The sequence below is a fragment of the Salvia miltiorrhiza genome, chromosome 2 (genome assembly GCF_028751815.1).
Source record: "Salvia miltiorrhiza cultivar Shanhuang (shh) chromosome 2, IMPLAD_Smil_shh, whole genome shotgun sequence".
Lineage (NCBI taxonomy): Eukaryota > Viridiplantae > Streptophyta > Magnoliopsida > Lamiales > Lamiaceae > Salvia > Salvia miltiorrhiza.
In genome coordinates this window covers 71,666,072-71,688,501 of record NC_080388.1, presented here as the reverse complement: position 1 = coordinate 71,688,501, position 22,430 = coordinate 71,666,072, and the positions used below count along the sequence as shown (strand labels likewise).

General features: G+C 34.2%; 2 protein-coding genes across 6 annotated transcripts in view; one reads left to right on the top strand and one right to left on the bottom strand.

Moving 5' to 3' along the window:
- Nucleotides 1-22,430, top strand: part of LOC131008955 (uncharacterized) — a 984,029-nt gene that overhangs the window by 661,114 nt on the left and 300,485 nt on the right. The gene's annotated exons all lie outside the window — the stretch shown is intronic.
- LOC131008967 (shaggy-related protein kinase NtK-1) lies at nt 12,255-21,069 on the bottom strand. 4 transcript variants are annotated; one of them, XM_057936122.1, is made up of 14 exons: nt 20,883-21,020; nt 19,162-19,228; nt 17,257-17,410; nt 17,051-17,143; nt 16,235-16,294; nt 15,842-16,114; nt 15,301-15,375; nt 14,630-14,686; nt 14,407-14,547; nt 14,217-14,267; nt 13,156-13,251; nt 12,995-13,078; nt 12,657-12,759; nt 12,255-12,579 (listed from the first exon to the last, which is right to left on the bottom strand). In XM_057936122.1, the coding sequence occupies exons 3-14, from the start codon at nt 17,362-17,364 to the stop codon at nt 12,518-12,520; spliced, it is 1,203 nt and encodes a 400-aa protein (XP_057792105.1). In that variant the 5' UTR covers nt 17,365-17,410; nt 19,162-19,228; nt 20,883-21,020; the 3' UTR covers nt 12,255-12,517. The 4 variants fall into 4 exon arrangements, with proteins under 4 accessions (XP_057792105.1, XP_057792107.1, XP_057792106.1 ...); XM_057936124.1 differs by lacking the exon at nt 20,883-21,020 and adding an exon at nt 20,511-20,880; XM_057936123.1 differs by lacking the exon at nt 20,883-21,020 and adding an exon at nt 20,586-20,821.

Genomic DNA, 22,430 nt, shown 5'->3' with positions numbered 1-22,430 from the left:
TAACCCAGCAACTCATGGCCCAACTCTTCGATAGTGGTTTTTTTTACTGAATAAAAAATAAATAAAAAACTGAAGGAAAATAATCTTATGAAAATGTAGAAACTCTGCTTTTCGTTCCATATTTGGACTACCGCATCTCCCCTAGGATTGTGATTTATGCCTAATTGCTCATAATTTGGGAGATTAGTTGATAGTTATTGATGTGGTGAATTTAATGAAGAATATTTCACTTTCAGCCGGTCTTGCATGCGGCGGTCGCACTCCAGTGCGACGGGTCCGCCCCAACCCGCGCCCGACCCAGTCCGCGCCCCAGATTCAAAATCCTTAATCTTAAATTATTACATTTGTTTACTCCCTCCGTCCCAATATTGTTGGCCACATTTCCTTTTTGGTTTATCCCACTATTGTTGTCCACTTTCTAAAAATGGCAAAGTTTACTTTAATTAAGTCAACAATTGCTCACTAATTAAGTCAACAATTGTTGGCCACTTTCTAAAAAGGCCAAAATTACTCATAACACTCAATTTTCTTAATCTCCGTGCCGAAAAGAATGTGGCCAACAATAGCGGGACGGAGGAAGTACTTTTAAATCATAAGGGTGAAGCACAGTATCATCATCTACCGGTAGACGTAAGAAAGACTTTTTAACTGGATTTTTTTGATGTAATTCTCTAGAGACTCCGTATAATACAAATATAATGTCCTAGACATAATATTCCTAGACATAATATTCGACTTGTCAGTGCCAATACAAGGAAAAATGTTAGGATGATCAAAATTTACTAACCGCTTCCGAGAGTCTTCAACTATATCTATATCTATGGACGACAAGTCATTTTTCAGCTCTTCCACATGAATTTGGACTCCGTTACTCATTTCACCATTCTTTGACATTGTATCAAAGTGGTAAACATCTTTTAATGATCCGGATTTAGATTCATCCATTTGTGGACGTCGGCCGTTTTGTCGTGAAACAAGAGAAAAGTTACTGTAACTGGACGGTTGGCGAGGAGAGAGCAAGTGGCGGCGGCAGCAGGGGTGGCTGCTGCTCGTTCTGATAAGGTAGTGAGGAAGGTGGATGGAAGGCGGCGTCGGATCAGGAGAACAAAGGCAAACGGCGACGTAGGGTGGATTCCGGCGAGGTGACAAGAGAGATGGTCAGAGAGGGAGAGATATCGGGGGCAGAGAGAGAGAAGGTAGCGGCGCTGCTCAATAGAAATTAGGGTTGTTTGGAGTTAGGAATTATTGTGATTATTGGAATAGCTTTTTGGGCTTGCCAAATATTGATTAACCCAGCAACTCATGGCCCAACTCTTCGATAGTGGTTTTTTTTACTGAATAAAAAATAAATAAAAAACTGAAGGAAAATAATCTTATGAAAATGTAGAAACTCTGCTTTTCGTTCCATATTTGGACTACCGCATCTCCCTCTAGGATTGTGATTTATGCCTAATTGCTCATAATTTGAGGGATTAGTTGATAGTTATTGATGTGGTGAATTTAATGAAGAATATTTCACTTTCAGCCGATCTTGCATGCGGCGGTCGCACTCCAGTGCGACGGGTCCGCCCCAACCCGCGCCCGACCCAGTCCGTGCCCCAGATTCAAAATCCTTAATCTTAAATTATTACATTTGTTTACAATAATTATTACTCCCTCCGTCCCAATATTGTTGGCCACATTTCCTTTTTGGTTTATTCCACTATTGTTGTCCACTTTCTAAAAATGGCAAAGTTTACTTTAATTAAGTCAACAATTGCTCACTAATTAAGTCAACAATTGTTGGCCACTTTCTAAAAAGGCCAAAATTACTCATAACACTCAATTTCTTAATCTCCGTGCCGAAAAGAATGTGGCCAACAATAGTGGGACGGAGGAAGTACTTTTAAATCATAAGGGTGAAGCACAATATCATCATCTACCGGTAGACGTAAGAAAGACTTTTTAACTGGATTTTTTTGATGTAATTCTCTAGAGACTCCGTATAATACAAATATAATGTCCTAGACATAATATTCCTAGACATAATATTCGACTTGTCAGTGCCAATACAAGGAAAAATGTTAGGATGATCAAAATTTACTAACCGCTTCCGAGAGTCTTCAACTATATCTATATCTATGGACGACAAGTCATTTTTCAGCTCTTCCACATGAATTTGGACTCCGTTACTCATTTCACCATTCTTTGACATTGTATCAAAGTGGTAAACATCTTTTAATGATCCGGATTTAGATTCATCCATTTGTGGACGTCGGCCATTTTGTCGTGAAACAAGAGAAAAGTTACTGTAACTGGACGGTTGGCGAGGAGAGAGCAAGTGGCGGCGGCAGCAGGGGTGGCTGCTGCTCGTTCTGATAAGGGAGTGAGGAAGGTGGATGGAAGGCGGCGGCGGATCTGGAGAACAAAGGCAGACGGCGAGGAAGGGTGGATTCCGGCGAGGTGACGAGAGAGAGATGGTCAGAGAGGGAGAGATATCGGGGGCAGAGAGAGAATGTAGCGGCGCTGCTCAATAGAAATTAGGGTTGTTTGGAGTTAGGAATTATTGTGATTATTGGAATAGCTTTTTGGGCTTGCCAAATATTGATTAACCCAGCAACTCATGGCCCAACTCTTCGATAGTGGTTTTTTTTATTGAATAAAAAATAAATAAAAAACTGAAGGAAAATAATCTTATGAAAATGTAGAAACTCTGCTTTTCGTTCCATATTTGGACTACCGCATCTCCCCCTAGGATTGTGATTTATGCCTAATTGCTCATAATTTGAGGGATTAGTTGATAGTTATTGATGTGGTGAATTTAATGAAGAATATTTCACTTTCAGCCGATCTTGCAAGCGGCGGTCGCACTCCAGTGCGACGGGTCCGCCCCAACCCGCGCCTGACCCGGTCCGCGCCCCAGATCCAAAATCCTTAATCTTAAATTATTACATTTGTTTACAATAATTATTACTCCCTCCGTCCCAATATTGTTGGCCACATTTCTTTTTTGGTTTATCCACTACTGTTGTCCACTTTCTAAAAATGGCAAAATTTACTTTAATTAAGTCAACAATTGCTCACTAATTAAGTCAACAATTGTTGGTCACTTTCTAAAAAGGCCAAAATTACTCATAACATTCAATTTCTTAATCTCCGTGCCGAAAAGAATGTGGCCAACAATAGCGGGACGGAGGAAGTACTTTTAAATCATAAGGGTGAAGCACAATATCATCATCTACTGGTAGACGTAAGAAATACTTTTTAACTGGATTTTTTTTGATGTAATTCTCTAGAGACTCCGTATAATACAAATATAATGTCCTAGACATAATATTCCTAGACATAATATTCGACTTGTCAGTGCCAATACAAGGAAAAATGTTAGGATGATCAAAATTTACTGACCGCTTCCGAGAGTTTTCAACTATATCTATATCTATGGACGACAAGTCATTTTTCAGCTCTTCCACATGAATTTGGACTACGTTACTCATTTCACCATTCTTTGACATTGTATCAAAGTGGTAAACATCTTTTAATGATCCGGATTTAGATTCATCCATTTGTGGACGTCGGCCGTTTTGTCGTGAAACAAGAGAAAAGTTACTGTAACTGGACGGTTGGCGAGGAGAGAGCAAGTGGCGGCGGCAGCAGGGGTGGCTGCTGCTCGTTCTGATAAGGTAGTGAGGAAGGTGGATGGAAGGCGGCGTCGGATCAGGAGAACAAAGGCAAACGGCGACGAAGGGTGGATTCCGGCGAGGTGACAAGAGAGATGGTCAGAGAGGGAGAGATATCGGGGGCAGAGAGAGAGAAGGTAGCGGCGCTGCTCAATAGAAATTAGGGTTGTTTGGAGTTAGGAATTATTGTGATTATTGGAATAGCTTTTTGGGCTTGCCAAATATTGATTAACCCAGCAACTCATGGCCCAACTCTTCGATAGTGGTTTTTTTTACTGAATAAAAAATAAATAAAAAATTGAAGGAAAATAATCTTATGAAAATGTAGAAACTCTGTTTTTCCTTCCATATTTGGACTACCGCATCTCCCCCTATGATTGTGATTTATGCCTAATTGCTCATAATTTGATGAATTAGTTGATAGTTATTGATGTGGTGAATTTAATGAAGAATATTTCACTTTCAGCCGGTCTTGCATGCGGCGGTCGCACTCCAGTGCGAAGGGTCCGCTCCAACCCGCGCCCGACCCGGTCCGCGCCCCAGATCCAAAATCCTTAATCGTAAATTATTACATTTGTTTACAATAATTATTACTCTCTCCGTCCCAATATTGTTGGCCACATTTCCTTTTTGGTTTATCTCACTATTGTTGTCCACTTTCTAAAAATGGCAAAGTTTACTTTAATTAAGTCAACAATTGCTCACTAATTAAGTCAACAATTGTTGGCCACTTTCTAAAAAGGCCAAAATTACTCATAACACTCAATTCCTTAATCTGTGTGCCGAAATGAATGTGGCCAACAATAGCGGGACGAAAGAAGTACTTTTAATTAGGGATGTCAATGCAGCCCGAAACCCGTGGGCCGACCCGAATAACCCGACAAAATTAGAGGGTTAGGGTTGAAAAATCGCAACCCGAAAAAACCTCCAGCCCGATTAGCCCGCACCCGACTAACCCGGAACCCGATAGGGCTTGCCCGAAAACCCGGTGGGCTGACGGAATTGTGACTGATGCATCCAGTTACAACTTCTGCTATGTTTAGATCTATGGTATTTGCTTAAATATATATATGTAGCCTTATTAAAAAAAGTGAAATTAATTAGTTAGAATATATATGTGTGTGTGTGCAATCTCATTAAAAAAAGTGAAATTAATTACGGATTTTTTTGTAGAAATTGATTATTAGTATCTCATTTGTTATAAATTAATTATTAGTATCTCATTTTAAAGTAATACCAAGTTTTTTTTTTTTCTGTTAGTGAGACGTGCATGGCAAATCCACTAATTATTCAGTAATAATCCAGATTGATTCTAGTGTGCATTGATACATGTTAAATTTTACTATCTCATTTTAATATAATTTTGTTTATGTAATCTTGAATATCTTTTATTTTTGCATTTCATGCTTTGATATATAATTTATATCTTTAATATCTATGTATATTTTATACATTATACATTAGATCATTAGGAATAATAAAATACAAATGATAATTTTATTTTTACGCCTTTAACTTGATTAACTCGATGGGCTAGCCCGAAAGTTTAGGGTTAGGGTTGAAGATTTACAACCCGAAAAAATCTCCAACACGATTAGCCCGCACCCGACTAACCCGAAACCCGATAGGGCTAGCCCGAAAACCCGGTGGGCTGGCCCGATTGACATCCCTAGCAGCAGCGCAGCGCACCTGAAATCTCCGTCCTTGAGTAGAGCAGCGCACGCCGCACCTCCGTCCACCTCCGGTATCAGCCCCTCCGGCCTTCCCCACCTCCGGTCAGCTGCAGAGCAGAGCAGCGTGAGCAGCAGCGCAGAGCGCACCTGAAGTCTCCGTCCTTGAGCAGAGCAGCGCACGCCGCACCTCCGTCCACCTCCGATATCAAACTTTGGATGGAACTGATAGAGGTTTGACTTGATTGGAAAGAGAGGTGCAGTGCAAATTTCTTGTGAAATTCGAATTAGTTTGTATAAACTCAAAAGTTCTGCAGTTTGTGAATTGTGATTGTAAAATAATATGGATCCGGGTCTGGACCCGAGATCCAGTAGATCTCATGGATCTGGGTCTGGATCTCATTTTTTTGGATCCAATGGATTTGGACCGAATCTGGATCTAAGTAAAAAAACATGGATCTGGATCTGAATCCGGCCCATTGCCATCCCTATTTGCGACCATAAAAAGCTTAGGTTGTCGGTTGTCTTAAAAAAAACTGTCGAATAAACCACCAATTATGAATTTATGATCTACTACTATTTTACAATTTCAATAGAATCAATACCATTTTTGAAAGTTAGTAATAATTAAATACACAATTTATATGTATTTTTTGCTTGAAATTAAAATTAAAATCAACTAAATCTCTTCTTCGATAAATTTTCTATCGTTACTCAACCAAAATCAACAAATCATACATCAAAACAATCCTCTTTTTAAGAGCATCAAAACCCATAAATTACTTACATGAATCATATTTTATTTTGGCCCAAAAAAAAAAAAAAAAAAACTCTCTCTCATGATGTTTGGGCTAACCACTCCTCCATATTTTGACTCTCACAATTTAGATTCTTGTCAAACATGTAAATGATGGACAATTGCCTCGCCTTCAAATTATGTTGTTCATTACAAATTTACAACATCGCAATTAGTATTGTTTGGGAAAATAATAGTGAAATTCAAATAATATTAATGGGAAGGGCATAATAGAGGTATTTGTATCAACTCAAAAGGCTATGACTACGAGTAGAGCAAGAAGTGGAAATCTCAAGAAATTAAGATAGCAATACAGAAATAGAGAATGATAAGTTCATTATATGGAAATGTCTATCCTAGGCCGAAGTGTGGTAGGCTGGGACGTTGATCTCATGACACGTCAAAAGTTAAAAGTAGCGGTTCAATTCCAACTGATTAACCAGACCGGTTTCCCCCAAAACAATACCACCAGTGGTATTTGTACTACTGGTTTAATAAGCAGCTTTTTGTTTCGAAATTTGTGCCCTTCTAAGTTAGTACTATTTGAGGGGAAATTCGATCCTAGCACAAAATGTTTTATTCTAAATGCATTTACCATGATTAAATGCAAGTTTTAATTTAATTTTTGTTTATTTTTTAATTTCATTTTCTTTTTGGGTCTCGCCTTTCGCCTCATCGCCGACTCGCCGCCGGTTCCCCTTCTCGGTATCCCTCGGCTGCGGTCTCCCCTCTTTCTAAATCTCTCCCATTTTTTTTCAAACCACGTACAGTAGAATTCCTTCACTATCAGAAAGATCAAAAATCTGGTTGAATTGATTCTTGAGTCTACCAACATCCAAGCATGAGTGCGATTTACTCGAAGAAAGACTTCCCCTCCGTCAAAATCGTGGTCTCCACGGCGGCCTCCATGGTGGTGACCGCCATCAACGAGTTCGACGGCCTCAACAGAAGCAGGCTCTTCTTCGGCGCCAAAATTCTACGCCGGCACCATCTCCAGCCCCTCCAGCAGGACTTACCGTGTCTCCCTCCTTGAAAAAGAGAAGAAAATGCGCGTCTCCTTGGGCGGGAACGAAGAAATTGCCGACGAATTTTGCGAAATCCATCTGAAATTGCCGAAGAAATTAATTGACTTTGTAAATAGAGAAGCAAAGCCATAAAGAGAGAGAAGAAAGACGTTTTTTTTCTATTCTGGAGGGACAAGGTAGAAGAGAGAGAAAATGGAGAGGTGGGAGAAAAGCCAAGGGAGAGAAAAAAAAAAAAATGGATGCTAGGCAGACACGTGTGAGAGAGAAAAATAATTTAATTTATATATCAAAAAGCCAAGGGAGTAGTACTAGTAACTATGACATCTCATTCTTTTAGTATATTTAATTTATATATCAAATTATTATTATTACTATTACTATTATTATTGACACTTTGCAAATGTATGCTAATTAATATTAGTAGTTAATTAGTGACAGGGATATGTTATATTATATGTGAATGTAAACGTTATAATTAATGAAATTTAGAATTTAAAAAATTAAATAGTATTAGAGATTATTTATTGAATTTTGACATTTATTAGATTATTAGGCAAACATGACATGATGTAGAGACATTAGTTAAAATTGTCATATCAGTGATGAGCACGTTATGCTTGCCCACAGTGGGTAGATGATCGGTTCTATATTTATATTAGTAATAGACACTAATTCCTTGATAATACATGATAAAATGAACAAAAATCCTCTGATCGCCTGGTAAAGTGGCCCCGAAAATGTGTTCGACCGTATGTCATTGAAAATGATGTAGTTTATGACCAGTCATATTTTTCCGGTCACTTCTTCGGGCAGTCATATGATATTCGTGCATTATAACATGATACTTACTAGATTTTGACATTAAATTCCCTATAAATCATATTTTTATTTATTTATTGTATTTGGTTTAGATGTATTAATATACAATATGCTTTACGGTTAATTATGGAGGTGCTTTCAATTGGGTAACCATGACATAATGTATAGATATTATATTAATAATTTTGATAATAATACGATAAAATTGTTATGTAATCTAGACATTCACTTAGATAAATTTAAATGGGTGATTTCACTATTGAAAATCAATTCATTTAGATTAAATCTCAATTTGCATAATTCTAATGGGGGGACTTCGCTATGGTTTAAGATATGTTTTATTGAATAAATTAGCATGTTATATCATTTAAATTTAAGATTAGTTATAAATGTGAATTCTTGGCATGTTTTATTATTTAAACCAAAGTTATTAAGGAATATATGTGAAATAGAGCATGTTAGAATATATTTTTTTAAAAAAATAGTAATTCTTATTCTTATATTAGTAATTTACACTAATTCATTGATAATACATGATAAAATGCACAAAAATCATCTGACCGCCCGACAAAGAGCCCCCAAAAATGTGTCCGGCTGTATAGCATTGAAAATGAAGTAGTTCATGACTGGTCACATTTTTTTCGGACAATTTCCTAGGCAGTCAGAGGATATTCGTGCATCATAACATGATACTTATTGGATTTTGACATTTAATTCCCTATAGATCATATTTTTATTTATTTATTTATTGTATTTTATTTAGATGGATTAATATATGATATACTTTCTGGTTAATTATGGAGGTGCTTTCAATTATACGACCATGACATGATGTGTATATATATATATATATATATATATATATTATATTAATGATTTTGATATCTATAAATACTCCTACTATCTAATGCTCAAACTATAATTAGTGGGAAATCGTTTGGGGATTCTCAAATTCAAGTATGATTAATGGGAAATCGATTGAAGATTCTCAAATTCAAGTATGATTGTGAGAATCGATTGGGGATTCTCACATTCAAGTATGATTAGTGAAAAATCGATTGGGGATTCTCAAATTCAAGTATGATTAGTGGGGAATCGATTAGGGGTTCTCAAATTAAAATATGATTAGTGGGAATCGATTGAGAATTTTCAAATTCAAGTATGATTAGTGGAAAATCGATTGAGGATTTTCAAATTGAAGTATGATGAGTGAGAAATCGATTGAGGATTCTAAAATTCAAAGATGATTAATGAAAATCGATTGAGGATTTTAAAATTCAAGTATGATTAGTGAAAAATCGATTGGGGATTCTAAAATTCAAGTATGGTTAGTGAAAATTCGAATGTGAATTCTCAAATTCAAGTATGATTAGTGAGAAATTGATTGAGGATTCTCAAATTCAAGTATGGTTAGTGGAAAATCGGTTGGGGATTCTCAAATTCAAGTATGATTAGTGAAAAATCAATTGAAGGTTCTCAAATTCAAGAATGATTAATGAGAATTTGATTGGTGATTCTCAAATTCAAGTATGATTAGTGGCAAATCATTTAGGGATTCTCAAATTGAAATATGATTAATGAGAAATCGATTGAGAATTCTCAAATTCAAGTTTGATTAGTGAGAAATAATTGAGGATTTTCAAATTCAAGCGTTCAATTGGAGATGTTCAAATTCAAGTAAAATTAGTGGCAAATCATTTGGGGATTATTAAATTGAAGTATGATTAGTGAAAAATGGATTGAGAATTATCAAATTCAAGTAATATTAGTGGCAAATCATTTAGGGATTCTTAAATTGAAGTATGATTAGTGAAAAATCGATTGAGGATTCTCAAGTTGAAGTATGATTAGTGGGAAATCAATTGAGGATTCTCATATTCAACTATGATTAGTGGGACTCGATTGAGGATTTTCAAATTCAAGTAAGATTAATAGTGGAGAATCGATTGGAGATTATGAAATCGACTAAGTACTACAATTTAATATTATAGATTATTATTAATTTATTATTAGCTTATATACTTTATTATAGTATTAGTATTGATTTTTTTTAACTTAATGGCATACAACTTAATATTATAGATTATTATTATTAGCTCATATACTTTATTATAGTATTAGTATTGATTTTTTTTAACTTAATGATTTATTTCGATCAATTATTAATTTTATAATGACTCAATTAAGTATTTAATAAAAATATTGACTTTACTTATAAATACTGTATTATATATATATGTGCCCCTTTTTTCTTACTTTTTGTTTACACGTGTTTATTATATATTCATATATTGTTGTATTTAATTTTTTTACACATGTTTATATATATATATATATATATATATATATATATATTTTAAAATTATACATTCACTCCCAAAAATCAATTACTAATCTATATAGTAATATATAAAAAAGCAGTTTAACGACTATTTTTTCCCACCAAATTTTAAAAATCAGTTTTTTTTAACTGCTTCCTATTTTTCAGCAAGTATGCAAAAATTGCGTTCCACTCATTTTTCTTTATACTCCACCTTTTTCTTATGTTTTGATTTATTTTATTTTCTACATCTTTCTAATCTTTTGATTTTATTTAATTAGCTTTATTTTAATTTTATTTTCAATTTTAATTTCTTTTGTTCATAGCAAATATATGACATCAATTTATATCTATATTTATATAATATACAACTGGATAATTTTTTCGGATAATTTTTAGTGAAATTTTTTTAATACTCCAGAATACCTATTTTTTTCACAATTCACGCTCAATCATGCATGTTTTTTTCCTTTTCTCTTTTTTCGTTTCAATTGTAATTTAATTTGATTAATGTTAAATATTTAATATACATATCAAATTAAATATTATGAAAATAGCTTTAATTTGATATAAAAAAATGGCTTTTTCCCTCCATTTATTCCCTCTTTTTTTTGTCTCTCTTCTCCCACCATTTTTTCACTATTTCTTTATATTTTAATCCTTTTCTAAACATTATCACATTGTTTTATTTTTTAAAAAATATGCACATTTTAAATTTAATATAGTATAAAAATCATGAAAAATGAAGTTAAAACGATTAAGTTATGAAATAAATTAAAAGTTAAAATATTTTACTTTATCTCTTAGTTAAAATTTTACAATTTTATATATATGTTTGTGTATGAAAATACTTATTTATTTATTATGACGCATATACTACTCGATGATAATAATGCCTAATGCTAATTTTTGTTATTGATTTTTTTATTTAATAACTTTAATTATCATTACGCTTTATACAAAGTTGAAAATTTATATTTTTAAATTTAGGATTTTATTAAATAATTGACGGATGTGGATTGTTTTAGTTTATTTATATTAAAATATATTTTAATTTTATTTAATATTTATATTTATTTATTTAAATATGTTGTTTAGTTTCAATGTTCGTCGTGCATCGCACGAATGATAATACTAGTTTTATATAAATAAATACTATACAAAAATATAATTATAATAAAAAGAAATACTTTTTTATGGATGATTGTGATTTGTTTTCACTCGAAATACTTTTTTATGATAAAGTTGATAATTATTATTATAATTATTATGAAATCATGTGATTTTTTTTAATTTTTTTTTTAATTTCATCTTTTCGCACTATTAATATTTGGAGTGGAGTCTCCTACCTCGCCATATAGTAAATTGATCAACAAATGACTTCATATATTAGCAGTTACATTATTTATTAATGCATATAGTATTATTGATTAGTAAGAAAAATAATGTCATTTAAATATAAATATAGTATTATTTACTTAAAAAAAAGTCCACGCCAAATGCAAAACTTCAGGACACATAGTCCACAATAAATTCTTTTTTCTCTTTCTATTACAAATTTTGATTAGTAATGCCTCTTAATGTATTTAAATCTGTAATTATTAAATTAAATTCACGCCTTGTTTTTGTTTTTTGTTTTTTTTAATAAACACAGTCCATACATTACCGGATGCTGCTTTCAGCCACAAATTTCAGCTCAGATATTGAAATTTTAAAACTCCTTCATATTATATTCTACTGAAATATATATACAAAATGACTTCACCACAAGTATAAACAAAACATAAAATTAAATCATACTATAGATACACACGGAAAAGAAGAAAACTTTACCAGCGGTATTCTAAAGCTAAGTGGATTGGTTTTGGGTTGTGTAAATGCAATTGGACCGGTTCACTTAATAAATGACGTGTCGCAAATCCAACGTTCCAGCCTACCACACATCGGCCTAGGATAGACATTTCCTCATTATATATAGATAAATAGTCATCCATATATCCCACATGAGGTAAAAACCTCTAGGCCAAAAAGCTGGACAAACATAGTAAAAGCTGGTGTTCAGGCAATCAGCAGTAAATAGGTGTTTCCTAGACATGCAAACAGGGTCATACTATCACATAACAACACCACATGGTGATGAAGTTGAAGACTGAGATACATTATGTTTGTGCACGACGCTTCATGGCTCGACTGGTTGCTACGAGAAATCATAACGTCAGGACGGGACACTACTTTCTCGCATGCTCAGGAATCAACCTTGCCAAGGTCTCCGCAGGGAGACCCTTCAACTCTGTATACACAAGGCAACTACTTAAAAACAGTATCCAACACAAACCAGAAATTTAATAAGGCTCGAGAAATGTTTACCTTGGGCTTTGAAGTTAAACAGTGGGGGCAGGAATCGGCCGTTGGGAAGTCGAGTGTTTGGATCACGCAGCTCGTCAAAAAAGGGATGCATTATGGCATCCAGCTGCAGTGCGTTTTAACGAATCAATTATATGCTAACCCAAGAGTAACAAGGTAATCCAAATTTAGAAAAGCTTCTGGGTACCAATAACTGAAGAAAATTATAAGATATCCGATAAATAATTAAAACGACAGATGTAACCATAACTTTTTCACATAATGTAAATCTAAGGCAGGGAACAGTTTGATAAAGTTGTCAACTGCATTTAGAAAAGCACTATGAAACCTAGAATACTCACAGCTGAGCAACGCAGATTAGGAGAGTACTGTAGTAGTCTTGAAACAAGATCCACAGCTTCCGGAGGCATGCGCTTATGGAATATCTGGTCAACAGACACACTGTAAAATGGAAGCCCGTATAAACAAAGAAATGAGGACAAACACAATAGCATAGAAGTACCTTGTGCCATGGATGAGCTTTAATTTGAGGAAATTTGAACTCGGTATAATTAGGATTCATGCATTTTATTTCCTCTCTGGTTGGAGTACCCAAGACCTGAGACAGTCATTTTGTTAGAGGAGTGAGATTCACTGAGCTTTAGAGAGTGTTTGGTTGAGCTTATAAGCTCTTCAAATAAGTTGTTTGGAAGCTTATAAGCTCTTTCAAAGTATTTGGTAAAATAAGCTCCTAAAGAGCTTATAAGCTGTAAAAATAAGCTCCCAAAAAATAAGTTCCTGTACCCCCACTTATTTTCTCATTATCTTATAAGCAACACTCATTTTACAAAAATAACTCAACTATGATTTAATTTCATTTTTCTTAGATTTTCCCTTTCTAATAAATATTTTCTCTCACTAACCAAAAATTCGCTCTCTAACTTATATAAGCTTAATTACCCAAACACTTTGACAACTTATAAGCTCTTTAAAACTACATCTTATAAGCTCTTTAAAATAAGCTTTAGCCAAACACCCTCTTAAACAAAGATTCCCTAAACCCTAATTTCCATGAAGGAATTAAGAATCAACAAGGACTATTGATCTTTGTATGATCTACAGTTGTCATAAAAAGAAGCATTATTGTATATGTAAATAAACAATGTTGAAAACTAAGTGTTTATATAAATAGAAATAGCATAAACTAAGCATTGTTGTATAAATAAAATAAGCAATATTTTATATGTAAAGAAGCATTAGTTCCTAGCTTCCTTCACCAGGAATGGTTCCTACATGAACATATCCCTCTTTTCTCCCTCCTTTTTTAATATTTATGCATCTCAATATTTGAAGAAACAAACGGATATCTTATAATTAAAGACTCACGTGGACATCCCCCCCAACCAAAAAAATAAAATAATAATAATAATAAATAAATAAATAAATAAATAAATAAAAATAAATAAATAAATTCAGGGGGGTGATAGATGATGACAAGATTCATAAAAGATGATTACACAGTGCTAGAAATGCAATTTATTTCTTTGAGTGTGTGTGTGTGTGTGAGAGAGAGAGAGAGAGAACCTTGATGATCTCAACAAGCTGGTCTACTCCACTCTCACCAGGAAACAGAGGCTGAGAAAGCGAAGGAAAATAATTCCTATTATGAGGTAATGGAAACACTATAACTGCTTGTGCTGAAGGTCTCTATTTATTAGGCAGACTTGTGAACAGAAAACTGCAACCACCAATCACCATAATTAAATATAAATACCTGTCCAAGAAGTAACTCAGCTAGCACACATCCAGCAGACCAAATGTCAATGCTAGTAGTATATTCAGTTGCTCCAAAAATAAGCTCAGGTGCTCTGTAATACCTAGAGCAGATATAAGAGATATTGGGCTCCCCTTTGACCTGCCAAAAAGTGATAAAAGTTAATCCAAAACATTTCCGAATGTGAATGTGACACCAACTTCATGAGATCTATATTTCATACCAAAACTTTGGCACTTCCAAAATCACATAATTTGACCTGGTGGGTGTGCGGATTCACCTGCATAACATGATCAAATTATTATATGCAAAGAAAGTTGGGAACAGGAAAATTAGAGAAAACTCATTTAAGGAAACAAGAGATTAAATGAAGCAAATTGTCTCATAATGCAGCAATTTTTAGGCAGTTGTAATACAATTGGTGTAAATTAATCAAACAAGCAAGTATGTATGCATGATGGTACAGTTGGATCTTTGTTAGCCTCAGGCCCTTAACTATCATCACATCAGACCAACGCACCTACCAATTCCTGTTGCACAGTTCACTTGGTACATCACCCAACAAGATATCCTTTTGAGCTCCACAGGCTATTTATACTTGTATTCTGACACTTGATTTAGAAGAAGAAAATGGATAACCCAGCACATGGCAAGAAACAACAGATCATACAAAACTAATGGAAAGTGTATCGAAGTATGAGCATCATAGACATCCTAGGCATATCAATATTACATACACACACTTGGTACAGAAGCATATATCAAGCAAAGAGAAGTATAACACCTAAAGATAAATTTATTTTGTCATTCAAATCTAAGGGTAGAGAACTTTGTCACCAAGCATATAATAAGTCTGGAAAACCTCAGCGAGAATATAAACTAGGACAAACATACCAACAAATTTTGAGGCTTTATGTCCCTGTGACACACTCCAATACCACAATGGATGTAAGACAGAGCTCTGAAAATCTGCAAACAACAGATTCTAATAAGTATACCAATTTCGAGGTTGAGCTGTAGAAACACTTCTAGTATTAATTATCATTCAGCTGCTCAGACAGAATAGATATAGTAATATTCCTTGCCTACAAAACCTGAATTACATGTAAGATTAGCAACCAATATCTCAAAGTTAACTATGTGATATAATTCCAGGAAATAATGATGACAATATGATGATAAAGTTGATGGAATCTTATCAACTCGTTAAGTAGCTTGAATGGAAAAGAAACTTTTTTGACAAAGAAGAAAAACAAAAAGAATAATTAGGTGTTACATTTTGATAAAAACTTCAACAAGGTTCACAATTAAGCACCACATGAACTAGAAGAAGTGGCATATCGAAGAGAAAATGTAGCTGTACCACATGAACTTCCAAAGAAAATAATCAAGTTTAACAGATACATGAAATCTAGGAAGTGCAACTGAAAAATACCTGGTATGCATACAGCTTCACATATATCAGCGGTATCCTTTGGTTCAACTTATTATAATGTTTGATTACACGGTGAACAGTCTCAGGAACATACTCAAGTACCAGATTGAGATAGAGTTCATCCTTTTCAGTTGTTGAGAAGAAGCAGTGCTTCAAAGACACAATATTTGGATGGTCGAGAAGACGCATGGTTTGCAACTCTCTGTTCTTATACCTCTTATCCTGGAGAACCTTTTTTATAGCAACCGTTTCGCCGTTTTCCAAACATTTTGCCTGGATTACCACAAAAGGTCGATGAACCAATCACAATGTAGTTGGACTGGCATATAACATACATAATATGGTCGTATGTACCACTTGCAACTCAAGGTCAAGGGCAATCAAAGAACTTACTTGAAATACTACTCCAAATGACCCTTGTCCAACAATACGTTCTGCCATGTAGCTAATTGTCTGAAAGAATCCCCCAAAAGGGGAAAAAGTAAAAATTTGTGAACAAAATCCTTAAGCTAAGGGAAGAACATAAAATAGCAATAGATGCAAGCATAAAATAAATTTGCAGTAATAGTTCACCCAACCTGCAAAACCAGTCCTTACAGTCCCTAAGTTGAGTGCATTCATGCAAAAAATTTAGTCCTCCGCATCACTTAACTAACACACCTTAACCAATTCCTTTATTCAAATATGCTAAATGTCAAATCAAGATTCATTTTAATCCTATATTAATATTAAGCATCAAAGAAGCACCCTTAAGAGACTACTGAACTGTGACTGATTTCCCTTGAATGTCTTGGCATATGCTATTATACACTATTTAGGTCTGCTGGCATCAACAACAGCCTACTTTTCATATGAGCGTAGCTATTTCACATATTTTCTAATGAATTTTACAATGAGCCTGAAGGAAAAGATTATCGAAATTCCATCAAGAAACTGAGAATATGAACTCGAGAAGATGACATCTTATATTCTACTGCAACAGATCATTCTTCAGACTTATATTTTTCTAATAATTGATTTATTCTGGTTTTCTTTCTCCATTTTTTTATTTTATTATTTCGCTCCTGCTCTATGGGTTGAAGAGGAAAGGGGATTGGGCTCTTTTTCGCCAAGAAGGTTGCTGCATTTTAGTAATGGAAGTACCAGTAGGCTAAGGGCAGCATCAGATCAAGAAAGTAGAGCAAAACTGAAGACAAGATGGCATGTTACCTGCTTTGGCTGGCCATTTCGACCGCCAATAGTAGTCACTATTATGTGACCTGTCTCGGTCCCATTGCCATCTACTATTGCTGCTTCCATTTCCTATAAAATGAGAAAAAATTCTCATTACACACCAAGTCCAATAATAGTCGGGGATAAGAAGAGTACCTAAAAGAAAAAAAGTTTTCAGGAGCGTTACTTTTAATCCTGCATACCTTGTCATCCCTGATTTTCATGTCATTCATCTCCTCAGGCAAACTATCAAGCCCTACAGCATGACTGCCTGACCCCCTTGAGTCAGAAGTAGGTGCCATAGTAGCCATTTGCCAAAAGAATTAGCAGATTAGATAACCTCAGCAAGTCACTCACCTATGTAAACCAAAAAAGAAAATGTAAACTCCTGAGGAAAAAGGCCTGTACTTATACAGAGAAATCTTTGAACACTTATTCACATAAAGTAAGTGTAATAATGATCACAGAATGTCTAATTGTCAACAGCGAATACAATTCGAAATTATGAGCATCCATAAGAAATTGAGGAAAAGTTAGACAGTATCCTTAATGGCATTACGGCATGTTCAAGAACTAGTGTTTCAACAAAACACCACTTTGCCTGTATAACTGAAGAAACAGTGTACGGACTCAACCACATATAATATAGTAAACACATGTTTCACTGAAGAAGAAGAAGAAAAGTAAGATATTATAGTTCTACGGCGAGCTCTTACAATCTAATAATAAGCATCATATCATAAATATTATATATCAGATCCAGATTACATAATCTGCAATTATTTCAGATTGAGGAAAAAGATATAAATGAAAATAGTCCCTTACTACCACTAAAAAGGAAATATAGAACAGTATAATCCCATCCGCGATGTCAAATGTGATGTAATATCCATTCTGCCAATAAATGACGTGTACACTTAGGCTGGCAACATTCTCCAGAGAAAAAGGTGAACAATTTGACTATATAACACAGATTACAGAAATAAATAAACAAATAAAATATAAGAGCATCGCTCGGGATAATAAATGAGGCTAGAGATTGAATCTTTTGATGCCTCTTTTAATGGGGGATATTTTCAAGGAAAGAGAATACTATGTTTTAGGAAATTGAATCTTTTTCAATTAGGACATCCAGAAAATAAGTATAGAAAAGTGAAAGTTTAGTGCATTAGTTCAAGCATACATTGCAAGTTACAGCCCATTATCAATTATCAAGTACTCCTCCGTCAATGAAAACAATAGCAACTTGGTTCGGTACATGTTTAATGCAATATTTGGTGAATTCTATGTAGTAGAGAAAGGGTCTCACTATTGTATGAAATGAGTGGTTGAGGTTGAATTAAACATGGGCCATGGGTGCTTTTTTTGTAAATAAGGGTTATTTGTAATGGTAAAAATTAAAAGAAAAAAATGCGGTGTCATGTCCTAAAAAGGAAAGTGTCATACTTTTGGTGGACGCCAAAAATGGCAAAAATGCCATAGTTTTGGTAGACGGAGTATGGAGGGGGAGGGAGTTTGGGGGTGGAGTCACGAATAGCAATTTGATAAGATAAATAATCATTTTCAGGGAAAATAACATTAAAAAAAAAAAAAAAAAAAAGCAGATTACATGATAAAGTTATTTAGCCTCGATATTCATTTTTCCTGCTGAATAAAATATATGACTACAGAAAATAGTAAATTAGGCATCCTCATCCTATTTGTAATCAACTTCCTCAATTTTCTCGGGATCACTTTGAATTTCCCCTTCATGAATCACAATCTTCAAGTTCATTCTCTTTATCACTTAGTAACAGATGAGTACTAGTAATATTTAACGGGAACAAAATCGAACTTAGAACAAATTACACTTAGGCACAGAGTTTTGCGCCTATAGCCTCTTCTAAGGCGCCATATAGCCTAGGCACACGCCTTGTTGAAATTGTAATCCTCAAGTGAGCCTTTGATAACAATGGAAAGATGAGCTCAAAACAAGACCCTATTCAAATATTTGTAAATTCTAGAAAAGGAGGCACCCATCATGTATTTTCTGTTCTTATTTCTTTATTGAGATCAATCCAACAAGAAGTACAACCAGCAAGATTATGAAAGAAGAAACCAGTATGCACCTCACAACTAAAAAATAATACATTTTATCACCACACTTTCTGTTTAAGCTCTCTTGATCCAGAGCTACTGCATCAACAAAGAAAACAGAATGAAAAAGAGAATGAATGATTAAACAGGAAAGCTTTGAAGCGCTGACTTTGACAAGCCGCATAGCAGTCTAAGGCCAGGTAGACTGCTTATGCCCCAGCCATCGAATTCATTTTTACAATGCAAAGAAATCTAAAGTGCAGCATAAACTCTCTCTCTTAAAGAGATGTAAGAAGAAGAATCTAATACTTAATCAAATAGCTTAGTTAGCTCAAGGAAACTCCTACTGGTCTTCTCAGCTGGCCAAAAACAGACTGCAAATAAGCCCAGACCCAGCCCAGTGTGGAAGCATCTAAAGACCGTCGTGGTTTAAGGCGAGAATAACAGCAAATCAAACATAGATGAGATCAGGTTTCTGCTGATCGTGCAAATCGTACTCCATGTATAATTAGCAATGCCTAATACCCACATGGCACCCACAACAAATAAGTTGTTGTAGGTCCTGGCTAGATTATACAACAACTGAAGCATTAGATCCAGCAAGCCAAGGATATCTACTTCAATGAACTTAAATAAATCTATTTTTATTAAGAAATACAACTATTTAAGGAACTTCTGCAGTATTACATTAGATATTAGCTTGCAATCTTGAAAATTAAGCTCACTGCAGCTACTGTTGAACAAGTGTATGATTGGTGATATTGCTACGCAAAATTCTTAAATCATGTAAAATTGGTATTATCTAGATTTGTTAGTGTGAATTGTCATGAAAAGGTAGCTGGGTATTCAATATGCCATGGATCAAGCCGATATATCAACCAAATGTTCATTTGGTTTGACTCATGATCTTTTGAAGGTGTTAGAATTCAAAGAGGTTACATCACTTATTTCTTAAGAATACCTTTGTTTACACAGATGACGACAGCTTATTAAAATGTTGAAAAGATATAGAATCTTCTATTTATGCAAAGACTTTAATTGCACATTGGTGTGGAGAATGCATGTCTCCTAGCTTCCCTCTCCTACATTCATTTCTTCCTTTGGATTTCAACATTCATTAACCTTCCAAGATAGACCATCAAAAACAGGTTCCATGCATATGACTCATTCATCAAATTTTGTAGATTCAGAGCAACACTACTTCCTACACATCAAACTTAGAACACAACCTATGTTGTAAGTCCATTTTCCTTCACCAAAACACCCCCACCCTGTAGGGCACATCTAAATCCATTCAGTATTAGATATTGATCAGCATAACGACCAAAACTACAAGCAAGCTCAAAACGAAAGACAACCAAGTAAGTGAAAACAGAATTACCATATTTAAAACAGTCGCAGCCAACATTAGTTAATAAGAAAGTCATCAAACTCGAAAAGAAGAGATCTAACAAACCGATAACCCGAAGAAGGAGAAAGGATCAGCTCCACACACAGGAAAACTATTCATAAAACACCATCACATTTTAGTGAAGCAAACTCAACGAAAGGCGATCCGCGGATCCACCGCACGCAACTCAAAACACAATCCATCTAAATATCAGCGATTGTATCAACAACAAAAAGAGGAAAAACACATACAGCAAGAAAACATGAAATTCGCAGATATCGAATGCAGAAACGAAAAGGAAAAAAAACACGATGGAATCAGAATGCAGAAAATGAGAGAGAAATGGAGAGAGATAGAGCGCACCGATTATCATCGGTGACTGACTTCGATGATGATTTTTGTGGCTGAATCACCTGACACTACCACCCATAGAAAAACAAGAGAAATGCGCACCAATTTAGAGAGAGAGAAAACAGAGGGAAATATAGTAAACAGTATACAATGGATAGATAGATACAGAAATATTTCATATGCTTTCATTTCTTTTTCTCCCTTGATTTTCAAAAGGTTTATTATTATTTTATTTTGCTCTGCATGTTGCAATAATGGGGGGGCGTGACAGTCAAACCCCAAACCTGTAATTTTATTTATATATCTTTGTTTTCTTTATTTGTTTATAGAATGCAGTACTATATTTAAATGCACTCATTCACTTTTTAAAAAAATTTGTTCCCCCATATACTTGTAGCTTATTGAATATAATTCCTTTTCATTAACTTTTGAATAAATTTCTGAAGAATGATAAAAATATAATTAGAGATTGAGCTTCAGAAAATAGAACAATATTGGAACCACAAAGTATATATTGTCTAAAGACCAAAATATGTGATGAAAATTCAATTAATACTTTTGACTACAAGAGCAATATTGTTTGCACAATATTAAATTTTATATTCTCTTACAAAAATTGTTCCTTAGAAAAATATTCCGTTTTGGATTCAAAGCTATTGCAGTACTTGAATATTGTTTGCGGATTATGGTCTACGAAGCCGTCTCACATAGAAAATTATGCTTATATCATTTAAAACTGAAATTAACTATATTTATATTGCTTCATCAAAAAATGTAACACGAATCGCATAATTGATTTTCTTTTGGATACCAAATTAATTATTATCTTAGCAGATTTATCAACTTTACTGTCCAACCTATATTACCTAAATCTTGTTGTTTAATTTTGCTTCTAAATTCAGAGGGCATGAAAAATTAAATACCAGTGCAATCAAGTTAGGTGTATTAATAGCTACCTAAGTATTATTCTGGAGACAATGAGAATAAGATAAAAGCAGCATTATTACCATTATTTGCTTTTCTTTCTTTATTTATTTTTAAATTTTTTGGACGAATGATTGTGGGCAGTGTTGTTTACCGTCGAATTCATTGTGGTAAAAACAAATATTCTCTACCAGTTACAGCTACGATTCTCTTACGTGGCTTGCCAAATTTTGGAAGAATTGAAGCAGTAAATAAAATGCATAAAGTCGTTAAATGATGGTAAATTCTCTCACAATATCTGGAATTTTCCCTTTCCAGAATTCAGAGTTGCTACATACCGAAAGTAGTCATGAACCATCTTAAAATAAAAGTGGTCCTGTATAAGTAATTAAGTACCCTCAAAATTTAATTTTTATTCGAATATATCATACAAAGTACTGACATGGTTCCACTAAATTATCCAACTTTCTTTCAGTGAGATTTGAGCCACAAAACTGGATCTTAAACGTACACGATTATTGTAATAGTTGGTCGTAATTATATTATGTTGATTCAAGATTTGAAATTCAAATACAATAATTTGATAAAATTGATAAAAACAAACTAACAAGGGTAAAAAGGAAATTCAGTACAATC

Bases quoted from the DNA above. Each gene is read 5' to 3' on its own strand.
- LOC131008967 (XM_057936121.1), bottom strand. From the start codon at position 17,364: ATGGCTACTATGGCACCTACTTCTGACTCAAGGGGGTCAGGCAGTCAT. The intron at 17,144-17,256 runs GTATGCAGGATT...CTCATTTTATAG, and splicing joins TGAAAATCAGGGATGACAAG to GAAATGGAAGCAGCAATAGT. The intron at 14,687-15,300 runs GTATGTTTGTCC...CATGTTATGCAG, and splicing joins TAAAGCCTCAAAATTTGTTG to GTGAATCCGCACACCCACCA.